We start from the raw sequence: 22,434 nt of genomic DNA on the forward strand, positions 1-22,434 counted from the left end.
AAATTATCCAGATTTCCTTCATTATTGTGTTCAAATTATAAACACCTAATTTGAAAACACATAATTAAAATTGATGAATAACATCTGTCAATTTTTAAAAATAAAAAATATATTCAAGAATTGTCTACTTATTCGATACTTTTGTAAGACTTTGTTCATTGCTGACAGTATCTAAATTTTCCATGGAAGAATCCAACGGACTAAACAAAACAATGTACATTTAATTTTTACTCATATTTGAGTAAAATTTCAGACTTGAAGTAATACACAATACATCAATATTAATGAACCAATAAATCTTCTTCAATCATCTTAATAGATAAATATGACATAATATTAAAATTTTACTAATATATTAATGTATAAAATATTATATATTATTTTAATACTTGCAATAAAAATTATTTATGATATAAACAATTATTAAGGTGAAATTCAAAGAATGTTACATAATTTTGAAAGAAAAAACAGACTTTCTTATATATGATATGATCGTAGTAGAAAATTTAAATAATTAAATAGATACATTGTTTGCATTTGTAGGGGAAGTAACTTTCCTTTTAGAAGGTCATTATGCCAATTTCCCTTGAAAGGTTTATTAAATAGTAAGTAAGCATACACTTTTGTACAAATGTTAAGACATTTCAAATTCATTTTCAGTAACATTTCTAAAGGGATAAGATTTTATCAAAAAGGAATTAAATACAGAGAAAAAAAATAAGAAAAAGAAACTCGTTATGAATAAATATGCTCTAGCTTTAAAAAATCTAACAAATTGTGAAAAGCTTAATTGTTTTAAAAATTTTCAGAGGCGATAAGGTAATGAAAAGAAGAGAACATTCCAAAATGTGATATTATGAAAAAAATTTATTACAGTGAATTGGAGTATCTATTTTATTATAAGTAATACATACCAATTTTAAACCAATTGAGTTAAACAATATGGAAATAAATAATCAATTTTTGAAATTTAAATTTGGGAGGCTGTGATTACTTCAGAAAAAATATCTAGATTTACTTCATTATTGTGTTCAAACTATAAACACCTATTTTAAAAACACCTAAATAGATTGTTGAATAACATCCGCCATTTTTTGAAAAAAAAAACCTCCATTTACTGTTTGATTAAAGAGTTCTTGAAACATTATTTTTTGTTAATGTACACATCATTCTTAGGTACTAAAGAAATTGATTTTTTTAGATGTGAGGGAATGCACACCTGGTACCGTGTACCAAGCAAGGTAGTGTGGGACTAATCTGAAGGGTCTACCCACAAAACTTACTCAAGTTCTTTTTCAACCATGTGAAAATCACAGGATTACTATTCATGCCTCACGAAATTATCATTAATATTACTACATTACTTACTGTTTATTGTTTTAATTTTTACTATTTATTATACATACTTATTACGTATAATAAGGACAAAATGATGTGGATAAAAGTCATTCTTATACATTCATAGACACTTTCTTACTTATTTGTAATTCTATTAACCATCCTTGTAAATAAAGTGTGTTTCATTTGACAAATTTGCCACAACGATGATTATTTATAATGGGAGATTAAACCCCTATCATAAATAAAATGTTATGTTTCATTTATTACGACGATATTTTATATAAACGATATAAATATATAAACGCATAAATCTGATACAGTTCCGTACATAAAGGTAACCACTTGTTTAATTTATGACTTATAAATTATGAAGTAAAATAGAGTTTTACGTTTATAATTTGTTCAAAGCACATAATACTAAACTTCAGGCTTCCATAAATAGGTAAATATTCTTGTTGATGAGAAAGTGTCTCAATCAGCTTTAACTGTTTATATAAACACACAACCATATGGTTTGCTTACACTGTGGTTAGTTATGTAGCTAGGTAGTTAGCTAAATTAGGTAGTTTAATAAGGATATTTAATATTTTAAGCATTGTTAAAAAGTCACAGGCATAAATACAATTTATGAATTTGAAATACAAAAATAATCTTAGAGGTTTATAAAGTTTGTTTTATGACAAAATTGTGTTTGAAAATGACACAATAAATTAATATAGAAATAGCAATCAAAATATTAACAACAACATTCAACTTAATAACTATCAAATTTCTAAAAATTAAATTAAGTCAAAGTTTAACCAAAGTATTCTCCAAATAATCATTTAATCTTGATATATTTCTGTGAGAAACTGACTTTATGAAAAAAAATAGTTAAGATATAAAATTCACCCTTTATTGTTATAAAAAAATTAAAAATTGAAAATTGATTCCGATAGTATTTTGGAAACCTTACACTATTATCAATCAATTACACTTTCCACCAATTACACTTTATGAATGTGTAATTGATATTAAAAATAAAAAATATATTCTGGTACACATGGTACAATATAAAACATATAATAAATCTCGATTAAGAAATTTATTCAAATTACCAGATTAATTTTAAATTTCTCATTGTGTCAAATTACAAAAAAATATATATTATATTATCATAAAAGAAAATTATTATGAAAACTTAAATAAATATTTCTTTAAAAAATAAATGTATTGAATTATTCAACCATTTGGTAATGCAATGTTGGAGAGCTGTTTAAACGAATTGAATTTTGGAACTGTATTAAAAAAATTAAGTAAACATTTAATATTCAAAGATGTCTATAAAATAATGTTAATTCATTTGATAAAATACAATAATATAAAGAAAAGAAATTAATAACGTGATTACAATCAAAGCAAAAACTGAAAAAGTTTACAGATTAACTTCTAATTATATTAATTCAGATTTTATAATAAACATAAATAAATGTATTAATTCCAAATGCTCTGGTCAAAGGAAGAAACCAAATAGGAGAATTCTTAATTATTCTTACTAATATTAATGAAGTAAAAATTCGAAAATGAAATAAACTAATTGAAGAACAAAAAAATAAAATTGTTAATATCATCTATTGTAGAATATTCAAAAGAGACAACACAAAATAAATTGTTATTTTTAGAAAATCGTACACAGTTGTCCTTATTATTATAGCAATTTTTTAAAATATTAAATATTTCAGTCATAACTTTTTTGTTTAATATGAAATATTAAAATAATATTAATTTATTTTTGTTGTTTTATATAGTATTATAACATCTACTATATGCTTATTCTAAAAAATGTATATGTATATTTTTTCCTGCAACTTTAATTTTGAAAGGGATTTTTTATGATTAAATCTGTGTTATTTAATTTAACATTTACACATTACATATTTTTCTTTTATAATTTTTGACTCTAATCTGTGGCATCGACTCAACCATTTCCTAAATATACGACTAGTCCATATATCTATACATTCCTTAAAACCTTTTACTGAGAGACTCCATTTTTTCTATAAGTTTGACGTTTAACCAATCCGTCATAATTTTGGACTTGAGTTTGGGAACGTTTTCGTGTTGAAAGTCATTTATTATTTCTTCAATATATAGAAACAAATTGTTATTTAATATATCCCTGTATATAAATCAATAACAAAATTTTTGTTTAATTTTGTCACTATAGGATATTAAACATATTGAGAGCTTTAATTTTTTTATGAAATAAATTTAGACTCCCAACCAAAAACTCCTTTACATTGTTCTATAGTACAGTGAATGCGATCTTAAGCAATCAAAATTAGATATTTATATTTTTAGTAGAAACGAAGATTTTTTCTTGTAGGTCTAGAGTTAAACGAAACCCCATCCACTAACCATCTTTTCACAGTCCTTGAACTAATTTTAGCAAGTCCCTTTCCTTCCAAGTTGGTTGTAAATTTAGTTGACGATAAGATAATTCTGTTTTTTGATATTCGAATGATTAGTTATTGATTTTCTTTCAAGTTTTTCAAGTTCAACCAATTTTTTCGTGGCTACCAAGTGGCCAGATTCTTTAAATGTTAAATACGTCAAACGATTGACTTATTTAGCCGTAAAAATTTAGTAATTTCTTCTTGATTCTTTCGGACTTACTAACGCTGAATTATAATGTTTCTTACAGTTTTATTTGACCAATGATTGAATAAGTATAATGAACAAAAGACTAAATAATCGATTTAATTCGTATATTGCAATGAAAGACATAATACAGTAATTTTGTCTGTCACTGAAAAATAAAAAAGTACGCAATTTTATAAAGAATAATACATATCATAATATTAATTAGATCGAACACTTACATAGTAAACAAAACAATAACAAAATTCAAGTAGTACAACTTATATTTTATATATGATGATTGTAATAATTATGGTCACTACTATACATATTAAAAAGCGTTTGATCCATCTGAATATTGAGGGAGACATCATGTACGACAGAGACAGTAAAAGTCTCCCATTACGGAGCAAATTAGAGACTTTTGCTGTCTCTGCCATGTTTGATGTCTCTCTCGATATTCATACGGATCAAACGCTTTTACATATGTATATACTTACCTACATAAAAATAAAGAAAACCAAATGAATAAAATGTTACAATATAAAATTAAATAATAGTGCTAATTTTAAAAAAATAAATTATTCTTTAACAAATATTTAAGTGCAACTAAATGTGTAATAAATACATTATTATTACATGAACATGTTTTCAGTAGGACCAGTGTAAGTATAGAAAGACCTTATAATACTTTTTGGAGATGATTAGAGTAATATTAGAATATCTAGATATACAACCTTTAAATGTTTGTTCTCTTTACTAATTTATTACAATCGTTCAGTAAACAAAACTCACTGATTCTTTTGAAGTGAGTCCAAATCCTTTTTTTTTAACTTTACCCTTAAAAATAAAAATAATTTCTAAATTACTTTATTTTTACTTCTACTAAAGTACATACAAACTATTACTAGATTATATATAAAATCAATATTGAAAACTAATAATACTTATGACAATTCAACTTTTTTGTTTTCTTTCACTTTGACATCTCTGTATTCCATTTTCCATCTATTAAATTCTGCTGGACCGCAAGTTGGAGGATCAGTTAAACATTCCGGTGAGCCATGACAATCACACCTGGGACAATCATCCTGCAATCCAAAATGTCTTCCACAAACACAACCAACATATAATGTGCCTCCCCGCAATTCGCGAGACTTGGAACGCAAATGTCGTTTTAACATGTTTTGTGTGGACATAGTAACTGTAAAAGTCATGTCATTACAATGACTAATTTATGTCACAAACATGACGAACCTATATACAGTACAAAAAGAGTTTGATTCATCTAAATCCGGAAAGACACATCATGTGCAATAGAGACAGTAAGTCTCCCACTATGGGATAGACTTCTGTCTCTTTCAAGCATGAAGTCTCTCTCTAAATTCAGACGGGTCAAAAGCTTTTCCTGCTGTAAATTTTTTTAACATTATTCTTATATCTAGATTCTGTATAGATCATAAATTTAGAATTCTTTTTCTAAATACTCCACCTAACAAAACTGTACATTTTTATTTTACAGACAAAAAGGCAAATATGTGTTTATACTTGGTGCATCACTGTAGTAAGTGTACCTTTTTACTTCTAAAATGTAAGCTTAACGTGAACTGCGACTTCTGACAACTGATTTATTAGACTTACAATATAAGTTATATTGTTTTAATTAGGCAATTACTTACACTATAGTTAGTTTATATTTATATACTAATATTTTCTTTGTTTAGTATTACTAAGTATTGTTATTAGTAAATTACATGATTTTGGAATTCATATCCTCAAATAAATAAATATTAGAATAACAAAAACAAAAACGATTATAACAAATTTATTTCACACATGTTTTACATTTTAAATATGAACATATTTACAATCACAATGGTCCAAAACAATACTAACAAGGAACAGGACAACAAGGTGGACTCGGCATAGGACAACAGGGCGGTGGTGGACATACTGGAATAGTGGGAGTGACGGGCACAATTTGCCCAACAGGTATCAATGGTGGTGGTGAGGGACATATTGGTGGTGGACACGGTGCCTTGGGAATTATTGGCAGACAAGGCGGACAACATGGTGTACAACAAGCAGTTGGACAAGGCACACAAGGAGCTGGGCAAGGTGGACAGCAAGGAGCTGGACAGGGAGGACAACAAGGAGGTGGACAAGGAGGGAGACAGGGGGAAGGACAACAAGGAGGGGGACAAGGTGAGGGACAAGGTGCGGGACAACATGGTGCTGGGCAACATGGGAATTTGACGTAAGCTGGATAACATTGATACTCATCAAGTCCGTTACATTTAGGCCCACGTCTACCCAAATGTTTGCCTCCTGAAAACTCGCTAGGCCCACAACATGGAGGATTTAATAGACACTCTGGTGCTCCTTGACATTCACTTCTTGGGCAGCTATCTTGAAGTCCAAAATGCTTCTCACAATCGCAGCCAATGTATAATATACTGGCCCTTAATTCCCTGGATTTTGATCTTCGCACGGGACAACACGGCTTGGGTCTTCGGTAGCAAACCATCATGTCGGGTGGATTACATGGAACGCATGGCTGTTCTTCCGGACAGGGATTGCAAATGGGTACGCACGGCGGTGGTGCCGGCATGCATATTGGCAGGGTTGGTGGGACTGCCGGACAGCATGGTGGTGCACAGCACAAGGGGACCGGATTGGACCCCGGGCAGCACGGTGGTGGACATGGTACTCCACATGGAGGTGGCCCGCATGGTGGACAAGCTGGTGGACACGGAGATGGACAAGCCGGTGCGCATGGTGCTGGACAACAAGCCGGTGCACATGGCGATGGGCAACACGGATTAACGACTGGTACGCACGGTTTTGGCAATGGATCGTATATTTCTATAACCGGGCCACATGGAGCAACGGGACAGCACGGTTTTTCCATACTATCCATTAAATTTTTTAGGTCGCATAGTAAGTTCTTACGTTTCGCCGCTTTGCAAAAGTCCACCATTTTCCTGATTTATTTTTGAATTTATCAGATAGAAACTTAAATTTAGAAATACTCCGAAAATTACTGGAATTTAATTTTGTTAAAACTTATAATTTTATTTACATTTTATTTATATTGGAAACTAAGGGAACAGCAATCGTTTTCCAATGTTACTTGATTGTGAAATTCATAGTTTCAACGACATACGAGAAATAGAATGTCTAAATATTTTTTTATTTTATGTATTGTTCACAGATGATCAAATGGGCAATTTTTCTTATTATATATATTATTTGTAAAATAACTAGCAATAAACAAGAAAAATAAAACTTTTTGAATTGCCACTGAAATCAGTAATTCGTTGTGAAGGAGTGATTCATTTGTTCAACTAATTTACGTAACTACTATATATTTTATAAACAAAGGAATGGAAATGACCTTTTAAACACGATTATTAAAAATTATTCCAACCCAACTACTTATTTATGTGATATTGCACACCATAATTCTCGAGGAAGTGTCACTAAATAATTTTAAAGCATTACAGTTATCAGTTGTATTATCTTAATCTTGTCACGGCAATGAACGTTATTAATAATTAATCTCTTTGGCCACGTGAAATTATTCCTGGTGTTTTCAAAGTTAACGATAACAGAAACGCAAAGCATTTTATAGTTCAAGAACCCCTACACTGATTTTGAACGAACACATTTTTAAATTCAATGAAATTGGGTAATAGTAATAAGTCGATTTTAAGTACAAAAGAAGGTAATTTTTTATCTTGACCTAAATCTATGACAATTTTATTATGTCATTAAAAAAGATAATTACGTCTTTTGATTTCAAAATTGATGAAAGATGAAATTTGTAACTGCACATAATTATTTTATTTTAAAAAACAATATGACAATCAAAATAAATATAATAAATTTTCTGGACATGTCTATAATTTTTAATTATAAGATTTAATGATTATAATTAATTCGAATCAATTTTCAACTTTTGTTAAAATATTTTGAAGTGCTTAGTAAATATAAAAAAAATAAGTGTATGTGTGATTTTTAGTAGAAAGGATCAATCCATTAGACAGTGTTACCTCTACAAAAGTCGTCATGATCATTCATTTAATTGTTTATACATATTTAAATATGTAAAAAATTGTTACACATTAAGTAAGGAAATTAAAAAATGCACCTCAATCTGATGCTGATAATATTGTTTCAATTAAATTACAGTATTAATAAATAGTGCTGCCCTTAAATAATAATAATAGTAATCAGTTATCAATACAGAATGTATCTGCTTGATAAACTACAATAGTTTCAGTTGACATTGTATTTGTGTGAAATAAAATTAGAGAACTGAAGCCAATAATTAAAATAAAACACAATAAAAATGATTATTAAAATTATCAAGTTGGTATAGATTCTTATTGATTGCAATCAACCTCACCTCTTGCTATCAATTCAAGTAACGCTTTAGTATTTAGTAATTCTTATGTTGGAGGCTGAATTAAAGACTGCTTCAAGATTTCAATTTTTTTATATTTTACAATATTCTGTATATCTGTTTAAGTTTATTATATGAAAATTATATAATGTTACACAATTTACAGTGTATTAAATTGAATATTTTACTAGAAATAATGGTGGGTTGTAATCTATTTAATTAGTTAACAGTAAATTATCATATAAATCCTCTAAAGAATCTAAAGAATCTAAAGGATCTAAAAAATCTAAAGGGTCTAATGAATCTATAGGATCAAAAGATTCTAAAGAATCTAAATAATTTAAAGAAAAAATCTAAGGAATTTAAAGAATTAAATGAATCTAAAGATTCTAAAAAACCTAAAGAACCTAAAAATCTAAAGAATCTAATAATATAAATTTCATTATATGATTTTTCTATGATTTCAATACAAGTGAATAATAAAACAAAATATACTTTGATTATTATATTAATTATAAATATCACATCATATACAAAATTCACGAAATACTTCCAAACATTAAAATTAAGAGTATATTATTTACTCAGTGAAAATGTAATTAGGGAATTAAGTCAATAAACCCATGAATTCTAATAAACATTACCAAATTTCTGGTATTTTTTTATTTCCCCCAAATATTTTGTTGAATATAATTTCTAACGCATGTAACTTTAGCTTGCCATTCATTGTAAAACTCATGATTTTTTGCCATAAATCTCTGCTACGCTAGTCCAAATACGACCAATAGACAGGATTGTAAGTTAATGTATTCACATGTTTTTATCTTATCTGTAATGGTATTGGTATACTGGTTGAAAGGGTAAGATCCAAAATTTTCCTGTTTGGGATCTTCTTTGGGTTCTTCTGGCACCCACTTCAGAAATGCCCATTCTGGGCCATCAAGTAGATCATCAACAGTTTTAGGTGAGAATCATTTCTTATTTTAATTAATTTTATTTGCATACAGATCACAGGGTTCTTGTGGTTCATTATAATTAATGTTAAGTTAGATATGGCAGTTTTATAAGCTAATTTAAATATGTTTTCGTCATCAAACTCTGTATTTTGTTGACTTTCACGTGTGGACATCCATTGTTTCAGTTTTGATGAATTTTATCATTAGTTCTAGATGTGGATGCCGATTTTCACTTTTTCCTAGCTTCCAAGTTGATTTGTTCCCTATTACTCAATTTATTGTAATCTTTACTCATTACCAATCTCTCTTTTTGTTGACTTTCACATGTGGATTTCATCTGTTGTTTAATTTCTAACGAATTTTGAATTTTATCATCATTTCTAGTGGAAGTGGAAGCTGATATACCTAATACTTTTTTAGTTTCAGAGTTGATTTGTCCCTTATTAGTCAATTTTTTGCATCCTGTTTTTTAAAAATTTAAGGACTCAACTACTGAATCAACCTTTTGTATCTCATGTCTAATTATTCTCAAAAATAGGTGCTTTTTAGCAGACCTATTTGGTTCTATATGTTCAGGTTGTTTTGGAATGTGGCTTTTATTAAGTTGTGCTTTAGATTCCAATTGTGTACAATCAACTTCATCACATGCTATCAATTTATGTAATGCTTTAGTATCTAGTAGTTTTTGTTTTGGAGCCTATTTTTGTAACTGTCAAGATCTTATTTTTTTATATTTTGCGACATTCTCTATATCTGTAAGTTTATCATATGTAAACTATATAATATTTAACAACCTACAGTGTGTTAAATTGAATATTTTACCAGAAATACTGCTGGTTTAATTAGTTAATAGTAAATTATTGGATAAATCTTATATAAATATAAATTCAAATTTCACTATGTGATTTTTTTTCATGACTTCAATACAGGTGGAAAATAGAACAAAATATAGTTTCATGATTATATTAATTATAAATATCAAATCACGATACAAAATTCACTTCCATTAAAATTAAGAGTACATGCTTTAAAACAGCAGAATGATAATGTAATTAGGGACTAAATCAATAAACCCATGAATTCTAGCACCCATTACTAAATTTCTGGTATTTACTCATTTCCTGCACATAAATATTTTGCTGAATATAATTTCTAACGCATGTAACTTTAGCGTGCCATTCATTGTCGAACCATGATTCAAATTCTGGAACGCTGGTAAAACTCATGCTTTGTTGCCACAAATCCTTGCTACACTCGTCCAAATACGAACAGAAGACAGGATTGTAAGTTAGTGTATTCACATTTCTTTCATCACACGTTGGTTGGAATACTGGTTGACACACGTTTTCGTTCACTGGTTCCTCTTCAACATCACATTCAGTCAAATCCAAAGCGTATGATTCAAAATTATCCTGTTTTTGCTTGTCTTTGGGTTCCACTGGCACCCACTTTAAAAATGCCCAATCTGGGTCATCAAGCAGATCATCAACAGTCTTAGGTGGGTTATTTTTTTGTACTTGGTTACCACTGCTCACTGAATCATCTTTAGAATCTAGGTTTGTTGGTTTCTTATCTTTATTGTATTTTTTGCTCTGAGAATTTTTCTTTGTTCTATATCCAATTTTCTTTTTGCCCATTTTATTTGCATACAGATCACAGGGTTTTTCTGGTTCATTACAATTAATAGTTAAGTTAGATATACCTTTCATCCACGTCTTGTCAGCTGCAGGATTAATGGCACTTTCATAAGCTAATTTAAATAAGTTTTCATCATCAACCTTTATCTTTTGTTGATTTTCACATGTAGACTTTAACTGTTGTTTTACTTCTGATGAATCATTAATTCTAGATGTGGATGCTGATATTTCACTAAGTTGCTTAGCTTCAGATTTGATTTGTTCCTTATTAGTCAATTTATTGCAATCTTTTTTCATTGCCAATCTCTCTGCTTGTTGACTTTTACATGTGGACATTGTCTGTTGTTTAACTTCTGATGTATTTTGAATTTTATCGTCATTTCTAGAAGTAGAAGCTGATATTTCACTAACATTCTTAGTTTCAGAGTTAATTTGTTCCTTATTAGTCAATTTATTACCATCTTGTTTTTTAAGAAGATTTAAGAACTCATCTACAGAATCGACGTCGTTTGTATCTGGTGTCTGATTATTCTCAACAAGTAGTTTAGATACGCTCAGCAATGCTTTATTTTTAATAAAAACTTCCTCTTTGGCAGACTTATTTGGTTCTAGATCTGCAGGTTGTTTTGGACTGTGGTTTTTAAGTTGTGTATTAGATTCCAATTGAGTACAATCGACCTCACCACTTGCTATCAATTCAAGTAACGCTTTGGTATCCATTAGATCTTGTTTTGGGGTGTGATTTTCTGACTCAGCAGAATTAACATCCTCCTCCTCCATAGACTCTATTAACGTTTCTGTATTTACAACGAGAAATCCGTCATCATCTTCATCGTTTTCACTACTCTTACCTTCTTCTGCGTTGTTCTTTTTAGCTGCATTATTTTCTTTGGCAACATTAATTTGTTTAGAATCATTCTTTTGCTTAGGAGCATTATTTTTTCCTTTTTTATTTGACTCCTTATTCTTCTTCGGTTTTTTATTCTTGCCACGGTTCTTTTTAATTTCAAACACTTCTTTTTTAACTTCGTCTTTCATTTTTGCATCCAGTTCACTTATAGTTCCACTAATAGATGGCAAAACGGTATGGTCTATAGTGAATAAATTCGTATTCGCTTCTTTAATGACTGGCAGGAGTGGAATTGATAAATTCGTGCCACCAATTGCGCCTATAATATTTTTCAGTAGATCCATTTCTTCGCCTTCAAATACCATAGTAATGCACACTCCAGAAGTTCCATATCGACCAGCTCTGCCCATTCTATGTAAAAAGGTTGCGGCGTCGGTTGGAACATCGTAGTTTATAATCAAGTCAACGTTGGCAATATCAAGTCCTAAAACAAAATAATAGAAATAATATCTCTTATCTTAGTTAAGTAATAAACTCGAATATTATAGAAACTATATTTTATTTGGAATCCCAAATTTTAATAGAATACTTATGATTTAATCCAAAGGGTTTTTATGGTCAGATAAATTTCATTTATTTATTGAATAATATAGTTAACAGTATAATTATTCTATTGATCTTAATTTTAATGTTAAATTGCATAATAAAACTTCAGTTTATTGCAATACACTGAGGTGATGAAGAAGATTTATAAGCATTAGTCACCTATTACCCATTTATATTTAGTTCTCCCAATATAAATGAGATAAATAGGCTGACTATTAGTGTATTATCTGTTTCTTTTACAAAATAGAAGCTTAGTTTAAAATATAAGGAACAGAAATATTTCACTCAAAATACTCCTCATCACACAGTATATAAATTCCAAGTTGCAGATTTCCTTTTAAATAAATAGTGTAGTAAAATGCCCCGAAAATACACTTTATTTGGCACAAATGTAGGTATTTTCAGAACCAATAGAAATTACTTTGTTGAAGATACACTGAAATTTAAAGTAAGATGCAGTACTTCATTGCAGGTGTGTTAGCATTCAAAATTCCATGCACTAAGTAGTGCTATTGCATCAAGAACTTATTCAAAATATTAGAAATAATATCTATCTATTACCTTAATTAAGAAATAAATTTGGATATTTTAAAAACTATATTTTATTTGGAATCCCAATTTGGAATACTTATGATTTAATCCAAAGGTTTTTATGGTCAAATAAAATCCATTTATTTATTGAATAATATAGTTAACACTATAACTATTATTTGGATCTTAATTTTAATTTAACATTTTAACATTTATATTTAGTTCTCCCAGAATAAATGAGATTAATAGGCTGAGTATTAGTGACCAATATTCAGATCCCTGAGAAACCTACATTTTGCCCATTAAAGTAATAAATACTATTAAGATCTTGAATAAGTTATCACTGTTTCTTTTACAAAATAGAAGCTTTGTTTAAAATATATGGATCAGAAATATTTCACTCAAAGTATTCCCCATCACACAGCTTATAAATTCCAAGTTGCAGATTTCTTTTGAATAAAATAGTGCAATAAAATGCCCTGAAAATTCACTTTATTTGGCACAAATCAATAAAAATTACTTTGTTGAACTGCCATACGTTTAAATTTAAAGTTTGATACTTATACCAGCAAGAATAAACTAACAGCAAAATATACACTTCTATTTTGTTGAAACAGAAAACTTAGAAAATAATAATAGTAACAGAAGGAACAACAAATTTAGAAATATATAGCATCATTGATAAATAATGAATCTGAATTAAGTGTCTTATAAGAATATAATCAAGGTCATCAATAGTCTCAAATATTTCATTTGTCATTTCACATGAATATTATAATGAAGATATATTATTTATACTAATAAAACCTGACACTACTAACAAAAAATCTGAATTAATCACTAAAGAAGTAAGAAATCTATTCATTACAGTAGAAACATTGATTATTCACATACTAGTCAGACATATTTAATATTATACAATATAATACAACACAAAAATATTAAATATAATTCCTAAAATATTTAGGAATATTTTTTTTAACTCACCTCTGGCAGCTATATTAGTTGTAATTAGTACCCTGCATTTCATTTCTTTGAAATTAGCAATAGTCTCAAGTCTCTCCTTTTGTTTCTGTAAGCCAGTTAGATATTGACAATTCCAGCCCATATTGTTCAAACAATTAGAAATGCCTTCAGCTCGCGTTTGATAATTTGAAAACACCAAACACTGAGTGTAAGAAATGTTTGACAAAAAATGAACTAATTCCTCATTTTTAGCCTTCACTTCCACATAAACATTACTCTCCTCCCCCATAATGCGTATGTAATTTCTCAGACCTAGAAGAAGTGGAGATTCTATTTCAGCAATCACATGAGTTGGGGATAACATATATTGGCACAAAAAATTATCCAGATCGTTGAAATAAGTGGCACTGGTGGTTATCATTTGTTTTCTGTCTCTCGAAGCGTTATAGATGTAGTTGATGTCGTTTTCGAAACTGGCTTCCATTAGTTTATCTGCTTCATCAAGGACAAGCAGACGCACAGAATCCATTTTTAAATGGCCCAGCTCTATTAGATGCGTTATACGTCCAGGTGCTCCCACCACAATATGGCAATTACTACATTTTTTTATGTCTGATTCAACGGACAGTCCTCCAATGAAACATTCCACAATAACACCTGAAAATGCAAAATGCCTTTAACAATTTTTTTTTCACTCACTCACTGTTACTTAACTATTATAACTATCATAATAGATATGTCTATAGTTTTTATTATAAATTGCTACGAACCTTGTTTAAACTTTGCGAGTTGTTGAATTGTTTCTTGAATTTGTACTGCAATTTCCCTGGTGGGGGCTAAAATAACAACTTGTGGACATTTCTTTTCAACTTGAATTGATTCCAAAGCAACAATTGCAAATACAAGAGTTTTGCCAGTGCCTGACTTCGACTTCACAATAAGATCTAAAAAAAATAAATCACTAAGGCACATGATATGAAACAATGTAATAATCTTACCGAAACCACATCTTCCTATGGGGATAGCTCTAAGTTGAATTGGTGACGGCTTTTTAAAACCCAAATTATCAAGAGCTTGTAAAATTTCACTGGGTAAAAGTAAAGAACTGAATGGTACGTTCTCCTCTAAAAGTACATCTTTTGTCCTTCCTTTAATATCCAACGTATGGGCCATTTCGGTACTATTCTGAGACACTCGTAATTGAGGTAGTAAGTTTAAACTAAAAGAATATAAGCAATTAAACATAACCTATAAACGACTCTACTTGTTAACAGTTGCCACAATGAATAATTTCTCACTTACAATCTGAGAGTTATGGTTTGTAGATGTATTTATATAATGAAGTATAAGTAATTAACAATTATTTACTTACAATGTTTAATTTTTCCCAACTCACTTTTTGTTACCAATAAAAAATTAAACACAAAGACCTAAACAATGGTAAATGGCAACCTTGGAAAGTAGCCGGTTACAGTTTGCCAAATTGAAGATTTTTTCCAAAATTTAGGATATTTTAATTTTTTGAAAGAATGTTTAAACTGTTATAAAATTAATTAGTTTAATATTTATGTTATGTCCAAAATCTATTGATTTTATATTAGTCTTAGAAGAAACGTATATCATAATTTTCTATCTATATTACAGGGATGGCCAAGCTTCTTGATAGTACGAGCCATTTTTCCAAATTTGAAATGGTTCATCAATTAAATACTCATTTAAAAAGTATGCAAAAAAGTTATTAAAAAAATCCTTTTACATAATAATATTTATTGAAAACATATGGCCCCCCGTTATATTACATTACTTAAATTCAAAAGCTCTGTGTTTTATGAAGTAGTACCAGATTTGTAAAGTAAACATAATATACTAAATAATTAAAGTATTGTAATCATTATTATATATTTTAATATATTTATTATAATATTCTCAGTTTCTTTTTAATTCGAGTATATATTTTAATTTGTTTATTAAAATATTGTCAATTAAATTGGTGTGGGTTTTAAACAATAAACAAATAATTTATTTATTTGGCAGAACGTCGTAACTTTTTGTTTTTTGAATATTGAAACCAATTTAGAGTATTAATTTAATAATTCCTCTCGTAATCATAAGCAAATATTATAATATTTATTATTATATTCTTAAATTATAGAAATTTTGTAAAAAAATAATTATATAGAATTGTTTCATATAGAATATGTCAAAATAAATAAATAAATAAATATTTTTCCTAAAATTACAATTTGTTTAATTCTAATGACTAAAAAACCATGTGAAAATTCAAAAATAAGTCAGATAGAATGTAACATTATGAATTCTCCATGAGTGATAAAAAGTGGAACTCTGTTTTTTTGGAGTTTTTTGTTTATATATTAAATTCTCCCTCAAAACACGATACATACAACAGGTATAATGATTTGGGGATCCTCGAACCAATGGCTTTTGGTGTAAATGGGGCTCTCTATAATTTCTTTCTGTCTTCTTTAGTGTTTAAGTGATTATGAAGGAATGGCCTTTTAGTTTACCTAATATCTACTTTTAAAAAATATTAGACTGGAGCCAACCAATAAGAAAAGAAAAAAATATTTTCTAAACTATAAAAAATATTCTTTGATTAATATACCTATCATATATGTTTTAGAAAAAGAGTGAATACTTTTATAAAAAATCAACTTTCGTTAGAAAGGTTTATTCTAAAATATTGCTTAATAAACCTCAAAAATTAAAAAAAGATGTTTAAGGTTACTGTATGTCGGTTGGAAAAATTAAAAATATATCATTTGACAACACTGTTGGATCAATAGTGTACGCACTGTATAGTATGTATTATTTCTATGACGCACTGTATAGTGTGATCAATACTGTACGCACAACGGGATACACGCACCACTTTCAAGTGAAAAAAAGATGCGTTAGATGTGTTTTATTCATGAAAAAGTATTTGAAAATCTATCAATTGTACTGAATTAATAAATACAAATTACATGAATGTAGAGTACATCTACAGTACCGAGCAAAAGTAGAGAAACAATTAAATATTTTCTGAAAAAAGGATCTGTAGTTAATCCTCCTTGCCTGGTGGACTGTACTGCAGACGAAATTGAAATGGGGGAGTGATTTATACAGTACGAAAAGAATTTAATGCATCTGTATCCTGAAAGAAACATCATGTACTTACAATAGAGACAGTAAGTCTCCCACTATGGGACAGACTTCTACTGTCTCTGTCATGCATGATGTCTCTCTCGAAATTGAGATGGGTCAAACGCTTTTTCTATACTGAATATGGAATTGAGTACTTTTAAAAACTACGTCAACGTATTCACGTCTCTAAAAAAACATAAAAGAAGATTATTCAAGAAAAACAAAACAGATAATATAGTAACAAGAACTAGATAAATATCAAGGACTTGCAACAAAAGTCTTTATTATAAGAACAATAAATATTACAGTTCATGAACGGTTCAGATTATCCAATTCTAAAGAATAGGCATCCCAAATAAATTTAAGACTTTATTTATAGAGTCCACATTTTTTCATATGAGTATCCATCACTCCTTTTGAAATAAAACCTTTTTGACATATAATACAGGTATATGGCCTTTCACCTGTGTGAGTTCTTTCATGAATTTTCAGAGGACTTCTTTGAGTAAACGCCCGTCCACAGGATTGACAAACGTACGGCCTCTCACCAGTATGTACTCTATCGTGTTCTTTAAGTTGTTCTTTTCTTGAAAAGCTTTTGCTGCAGCTTTGACAACTAAACGGTTTGTAACCGGTGTGAATTCTGATGTGGAATTTCAGTTTCTCTTTACTAGAAAGTCTTTTTCCACATATTTCACATAGTACGAACATATCTGAATTTGTTTCGTTGTGTTTGCTCAAATTGTGTCGCCGCAATCCTGTAGCTGAAGTGTAATGCTTGTTACATTTCAAGCAGTCAAATTTAACTAAAGGACAACCAGTAATAATTTCCCAATGTTGAGCCCTGCGGTGAGAAGTGAGGAACCACGAAAACATGAAATGTTTACCACATATTTCACATAGAAAAGGTTTTTCGCCTGTATGCACATTTTTGTGTTCAATAGCGTGAGTACTGACAGCAAATGCTTTGTTACAAATCTCGCATTTATATTTAGTAGTGCCTTCGTGGGTGCGTATATGTAGTTCTATGTGATACTTTGATGCCTTTTTATATTCACACATATGGCATGAATATTTTCCATCTGTGCTGTGTTTGATCGAATGTAGTGCAAAAGCTATATTATTTTTATAATTTTCATTGCATAAGTCGCAACGAATTGATTCATCTAATTCGATGGAATTTGAATGATCACTCTTACCTTCTATGAACTTTGTGTTTGTATTTTCTTTAATTTGTTGTTCGGAGATAACTTCCTTTGCTTTTTTACCAGTATCTTCAACCTCTAATTTTTCCTCTTTTATTTGAGTTTCAGTGTTTGTATTTTCTTTAGTTTGTTGTTCGGAGGTAACTTCCTTTGGTTCTTTAACAGTACCTTCAACCTCTACTTTTTCCTCTTTTATTTGAGTTTCAGTGTTTGTATTTTCTTTAGTTTGTTGTTCAGAGATAACTTCCTTTGTTTTTTTATCAGTACTTTCAACCTCCACTTTTTCCTCTTTTATTTGAGTTTCAGATTGTGATATCATATTATGTTAATTGAAATTATATATGAATGAATGAATGAAAAGATTTACTGGCGATATTTTCAGAATACCTAAAAACAGAAACTCAGTAATGTTACATTAATTTATAAAACATTTATAAAACGTTTACCTTAATGTGGATATGGAATTAATTTGATCACTTTGTACAGTCATATACAGCGGATGTTGAAAAATATTTAATTTTTCAAATGTCATTTTTTAATGGTTGTTATGTCAATAAAATTTCAATGCATCAAGATGTTTGAAGTAATTATTTGTCTATAATAAAAAGATTGCATCGACAAAGTACGAAGTAATGATATTTGAACAAATTAATGCCGATATGTTGTAAGTGACACTATAAATTGTTGTTGTTAAATTGAACACATTTTATTATTAATTTAATAAAATATTTTTAACTTCTAAGATGATCTAGGGGCTTATCACCACTGTAATTATGAAGTTTTCAAATTTCTGAATTTGATAGAACAAAGCATACAGGCAACAAATTCCAGTTCACACATTGAAGAGACTAGATTTTATGCCTTAAATATGCCAAGCAGTGATAGAAGCCAAAAGTTACGCCACAAAATATCTGATGATGTAAAATCAACCACTCTGAGTGCTTATTGTGCTCAGTTTGATCCATGTTTAAATAACTACCTATTTAAAAAATCAAAAATTGTAATTATTTGAATAATGTACTGTCAAATCCCAATAAATAACAATTATTATTATAATAAAATAAAATGTAATAAAATAGTAGAAATTATATAATTATAAACAGTAAAAATAAAAATACAATTCATTACAAATCTTACAGAGATTAATTTTTGAAAATTCAAAGTATTTGAATAATAAAATGGTCACATAAAAATAAAATTGTACAGAAATTTCGAACTAAATGAATTATAAATATAAAAATCTGTAAAAGTATCATTAAATAAAGAGTAAGAAAAAAAAATATATTAATATAACATTTAAATATTTACATCTCAAACTAGTGGAAATAAAAAAATCAGAAAAACTAATGAAACTTTATTTTATTTGAAATCCCAATTTGGAATACTTCTGATTTAAACCAAAGGTTTTTTATGGTCAAATAAATTTTATTTTTTATTGAATAATATGATTAACAGTATAACTATTATTTGGATCTTAATTTTAATGTAAAATTTGATAATAAAACTTCAGTTTATGGCAAAACACTGAGGTGATTATAAGAATAAGAAAATTTATAAGCATTAGTCAACTATTAATTATTTATATTTAGTTCTTCCAGTATAAATGAGATTAATAGGCTGACTATTAGTGACCAATATTCAGATCCCTGATAAACCTACATTTTGTAGAGCAATAAATATTATTATGACCGTAAATAAGTTATCACTTTTACAAAATAGAAGCTTTGTTTAAAATTTAAGGATCAGAAATATTTCACTCAAAGTATTCCCCATGAAACAGCATATAAATTCCAAGTTGCAGATTTCTTTTGAATAAAATAGAGCAATAAAATGCCCCGAAAATACATTTTATTTGACACACAAGTAGGTATTTTCAGAACCAATAAAAATTACTTTGTTGAACTGCCATACATTGAAATTTAAAGTTAGATACAGTAATTCACTGCAGGTAAGTTAGCGTTCGAAATTCAACGTACTGATATTTTTGAAGAAACATCAAGAACTTATTTAAGCTTCTAATAGTCACCTGAAACCAGGTTCTCTTATACCAACAAGAATGATACTATATAAAATATACTCTTCTATTTTGTTGAAACAGAAAACTTAGAAACAAATTTAGAAATATTGGTAAATAATGAATCTGAATTAAGTGTCTTATAAGAATATAATCAAGATCATCAAGAGTCTCAAGTATTTCATTTGTCATTTCACATGAATATTATAATGAAGATGTATTATTTATACTAATAAAACCTGACACTAGTAACAAAGAATCTGAATTCATCACTAAAGAAATAAGAAATCTATTCATTACAGTAGAAACATTGATAATTCGCATACTAGTCAGACATATTTAATATTATAGAATATAATACACAAGTAATAAATAAAATTCCTAAAATATTTAGGAATCTTTTTTTAACTCACCTCTAGCAGCTATATTAATTGTAATTAGTACTCTGCATTTAATTTCTTTGAAATTAACAATAGTCTCAAGTCTCTCCTTTTGTTTCTGTAAGCCTGTTAGATATTGACAATTCCAGCCCATATTATTCAGACAATTAGAAATGCCTTCAGCTCGTGTCTAATAATTTGAAAACACTGAACACTGAGTGTAAGAAATGTTTGACAAAAAATGAACTAATTCCTCATTTTTAGCCTTCACTTCTACATAAACATTACTCCTCCCCCATAATGCGTATGTAATTTCTCAAACTTAGAAGAAATGGAGAAAAACTAATTGAAATAGAAGTTTACAAAGTTTAATTGAAAAATACAAAGAATGTAAATAATTAAGACACAATAAATAATAAAAAGCCAAAAGGTATGCCATAAAATATAGAGTTATTGTTAATTTTTTATGAATATTAATAAAATATTCCATATTTTTTTCAGTTCTAATTGATATTTTATATTAAAAAAAGTATAAACTATAATGATCATTCTGATTAATGTACTAATTTTGCAGTAAGTTAGATTTGTCCAGATTTGCAGAAACACCAGGTAAAACAGTAAGTAACGTTTATGACAAGTAAATAAAATATTCCATACTTTCTTCGACCAATGAACACATGTGGTTATTTAGAAAATTTAAATGATTTTTGCAAGGTAATTTATAAAATCTTTTACTGATAGAGATATTTAATAATTCATATACAACAATTTGGAATGGGGTTAATTTAAATTTCATTCTGATTATTACTAAACATTTAACAGTATTGAAAGACGTATATTTTAACACTTTAATTATCTAAACTATTTAGAAAAAACTTATAAATCTTAAATTGGTGTAAACTATATTTAATCATTTACAATGAACGCGATTATACTTAATTTTAATTTGTATAGAATTAAGTTATATTGTACCTGTACTATATACCCAGGTATAAATGATATAAAAGTATTTAAAACAATGAGAAAATCCAAATTCAGTCACAGTACATCTCAGACGAAGAACAACATTAAGTGTAACGAAAATCAACTATATCCAGTGAAAGATGAATAATATGCAATTTTCGAATACTCAATATAGTCAATATTATGGGAATTCTCCGGGAAGTTTTATAAATATCCAAGATGAAAATTGCCCCCCGAGACCTCAAATAGTAACTAAATCTGTTCCCAATATATTGAGAAGGAAAGTAGACATCAGACAGTACCAAAATAATATAGCTGTTAATCCACCTCAATACCACCAACAAAACACACCAACTGAAGCAAGAAGAGTTAAGAAATTTATACGTTCCAATGGGAAGGTCTACGTTGTAGATTCAGGTTCTTGTACAAATAGTGGTAACTTCATACCAAGTGGCAACGTTACATCAAATGGCCACTTCACAAGTGGTAATGGTAACTTCATACCAAGTAGCAACGTAACATCGAGTGGTAACTTTATACCAAGTGGCAACGTAACATCGAGTGGTAACTTCATACCTAGTGGCAACGTAACATCGAGTGGTAACTTCATACCAAGTGGCAACGTAACATCGAGTGGTAACTTTATACCAAGTGGTAACGTAACATCGAGTGGTAACTTCATACCAAATGGCAACGTAACATCGAGTGGCCACTTCATACCAAGTGGCAACGTAACATCGAGTGGTAACTTTATACCAAGTGGCAACGTAACATCGAGTGGCAACTTTATACCAAGTGGCAACGTAACATCGAG

General features: G+C 28.8%; 3 protein-coding genes across 4 annotated transcripts; all 3 read right to left on the reverse strand.

The window, feature by feature from the left end:
* Positions 1-5,769: 5,769 nt before the first annotated feature.
* On the reverse strand, positions 5,770-7,054 carry LOC109600790 (uncharacterized). The gene has a single exon (XM_020016967.2). The coding sequence runs from the start codon at positions 6,938-6,940 to the stop codon at positions 5,852-5,854; it is 1,089 nt and encodes a 362-aa protein (XP_019872526.2). The 5' UTR covers positions 6,941-7,054; the 3' UTR covers positions 5,770-5,851.
* Positions 7,055-10,271: 3,217 nt separating this feature from the next.
* LOC109600788 (probable ATP-dependent RNA helicase DDX20) lies at positions 10,272-15,317 on the reverse strand. 2 transcript variants are annotated; one of them, XM_049962808.1, is made up of 5 exons: positions 15,287-15,317; positions 14,913-15,133; positions 14,685-14,858; positions 13,936-14,571; positions 10,272-12,295 (listed from the first exon to the last, which is right to left on the reverse strand). In XM_049962808.1, the coding sequence occupies exons 2-5, from the start codon at positions 15,085-15,087 to the stop codon at positions 10,407-10,409; spliced, it is 2,874 nt and encodes a 957-aa protein (XP_049818765.1). In that variant the 5' UTR covers positions 15,088-15,133; positions 15,287-15,317; the 3' UTR covers positions 10,272-10,406. The 2 variants fall into 2 exon arrangements, with proteins under 2 accessions (XP_049818765.1, XP_049818766.1); XM_049962809.1 differs by lacking the exon at positions 15,287-15,317 and adding an exon at positions 15,217-15,264.
* Positions 15,318-17,324: 2,007 nt separating this feature from the next.
* LOC126264478 (oocyte zinc finger protein XlCOF20-like) lies at positions 17,325-18,582 on the reverse strand. Its single transcript, XM_049962631.1, has one exon. The coding sequence runs from the start codon at positions 18,580-18,582 to the stop codon at positions 17,428-17,430; it is 1,155 nt and encodes a 384-aa protein (XP_049818588.1). The 3' UTR covers positions 17,325-17,427.
* Between the last annotated feature and the right edge of the window lie 3,852 nt (positions 18,583-22,434).

Source organism: Aethina tumida, chromosome 2 (assembly GCF_024364675.1).
Source record: "Aethina tumida isolate Nest 87 chromosome 2, icAetTumi1.1, whole genome shotgun sequence".
Lineage (NCBI taxonomy): Eukaryota > Metazoa > Arthropoda > Insecta > Coleoptera > Nitidulidae > Aethina > Aethina tumida.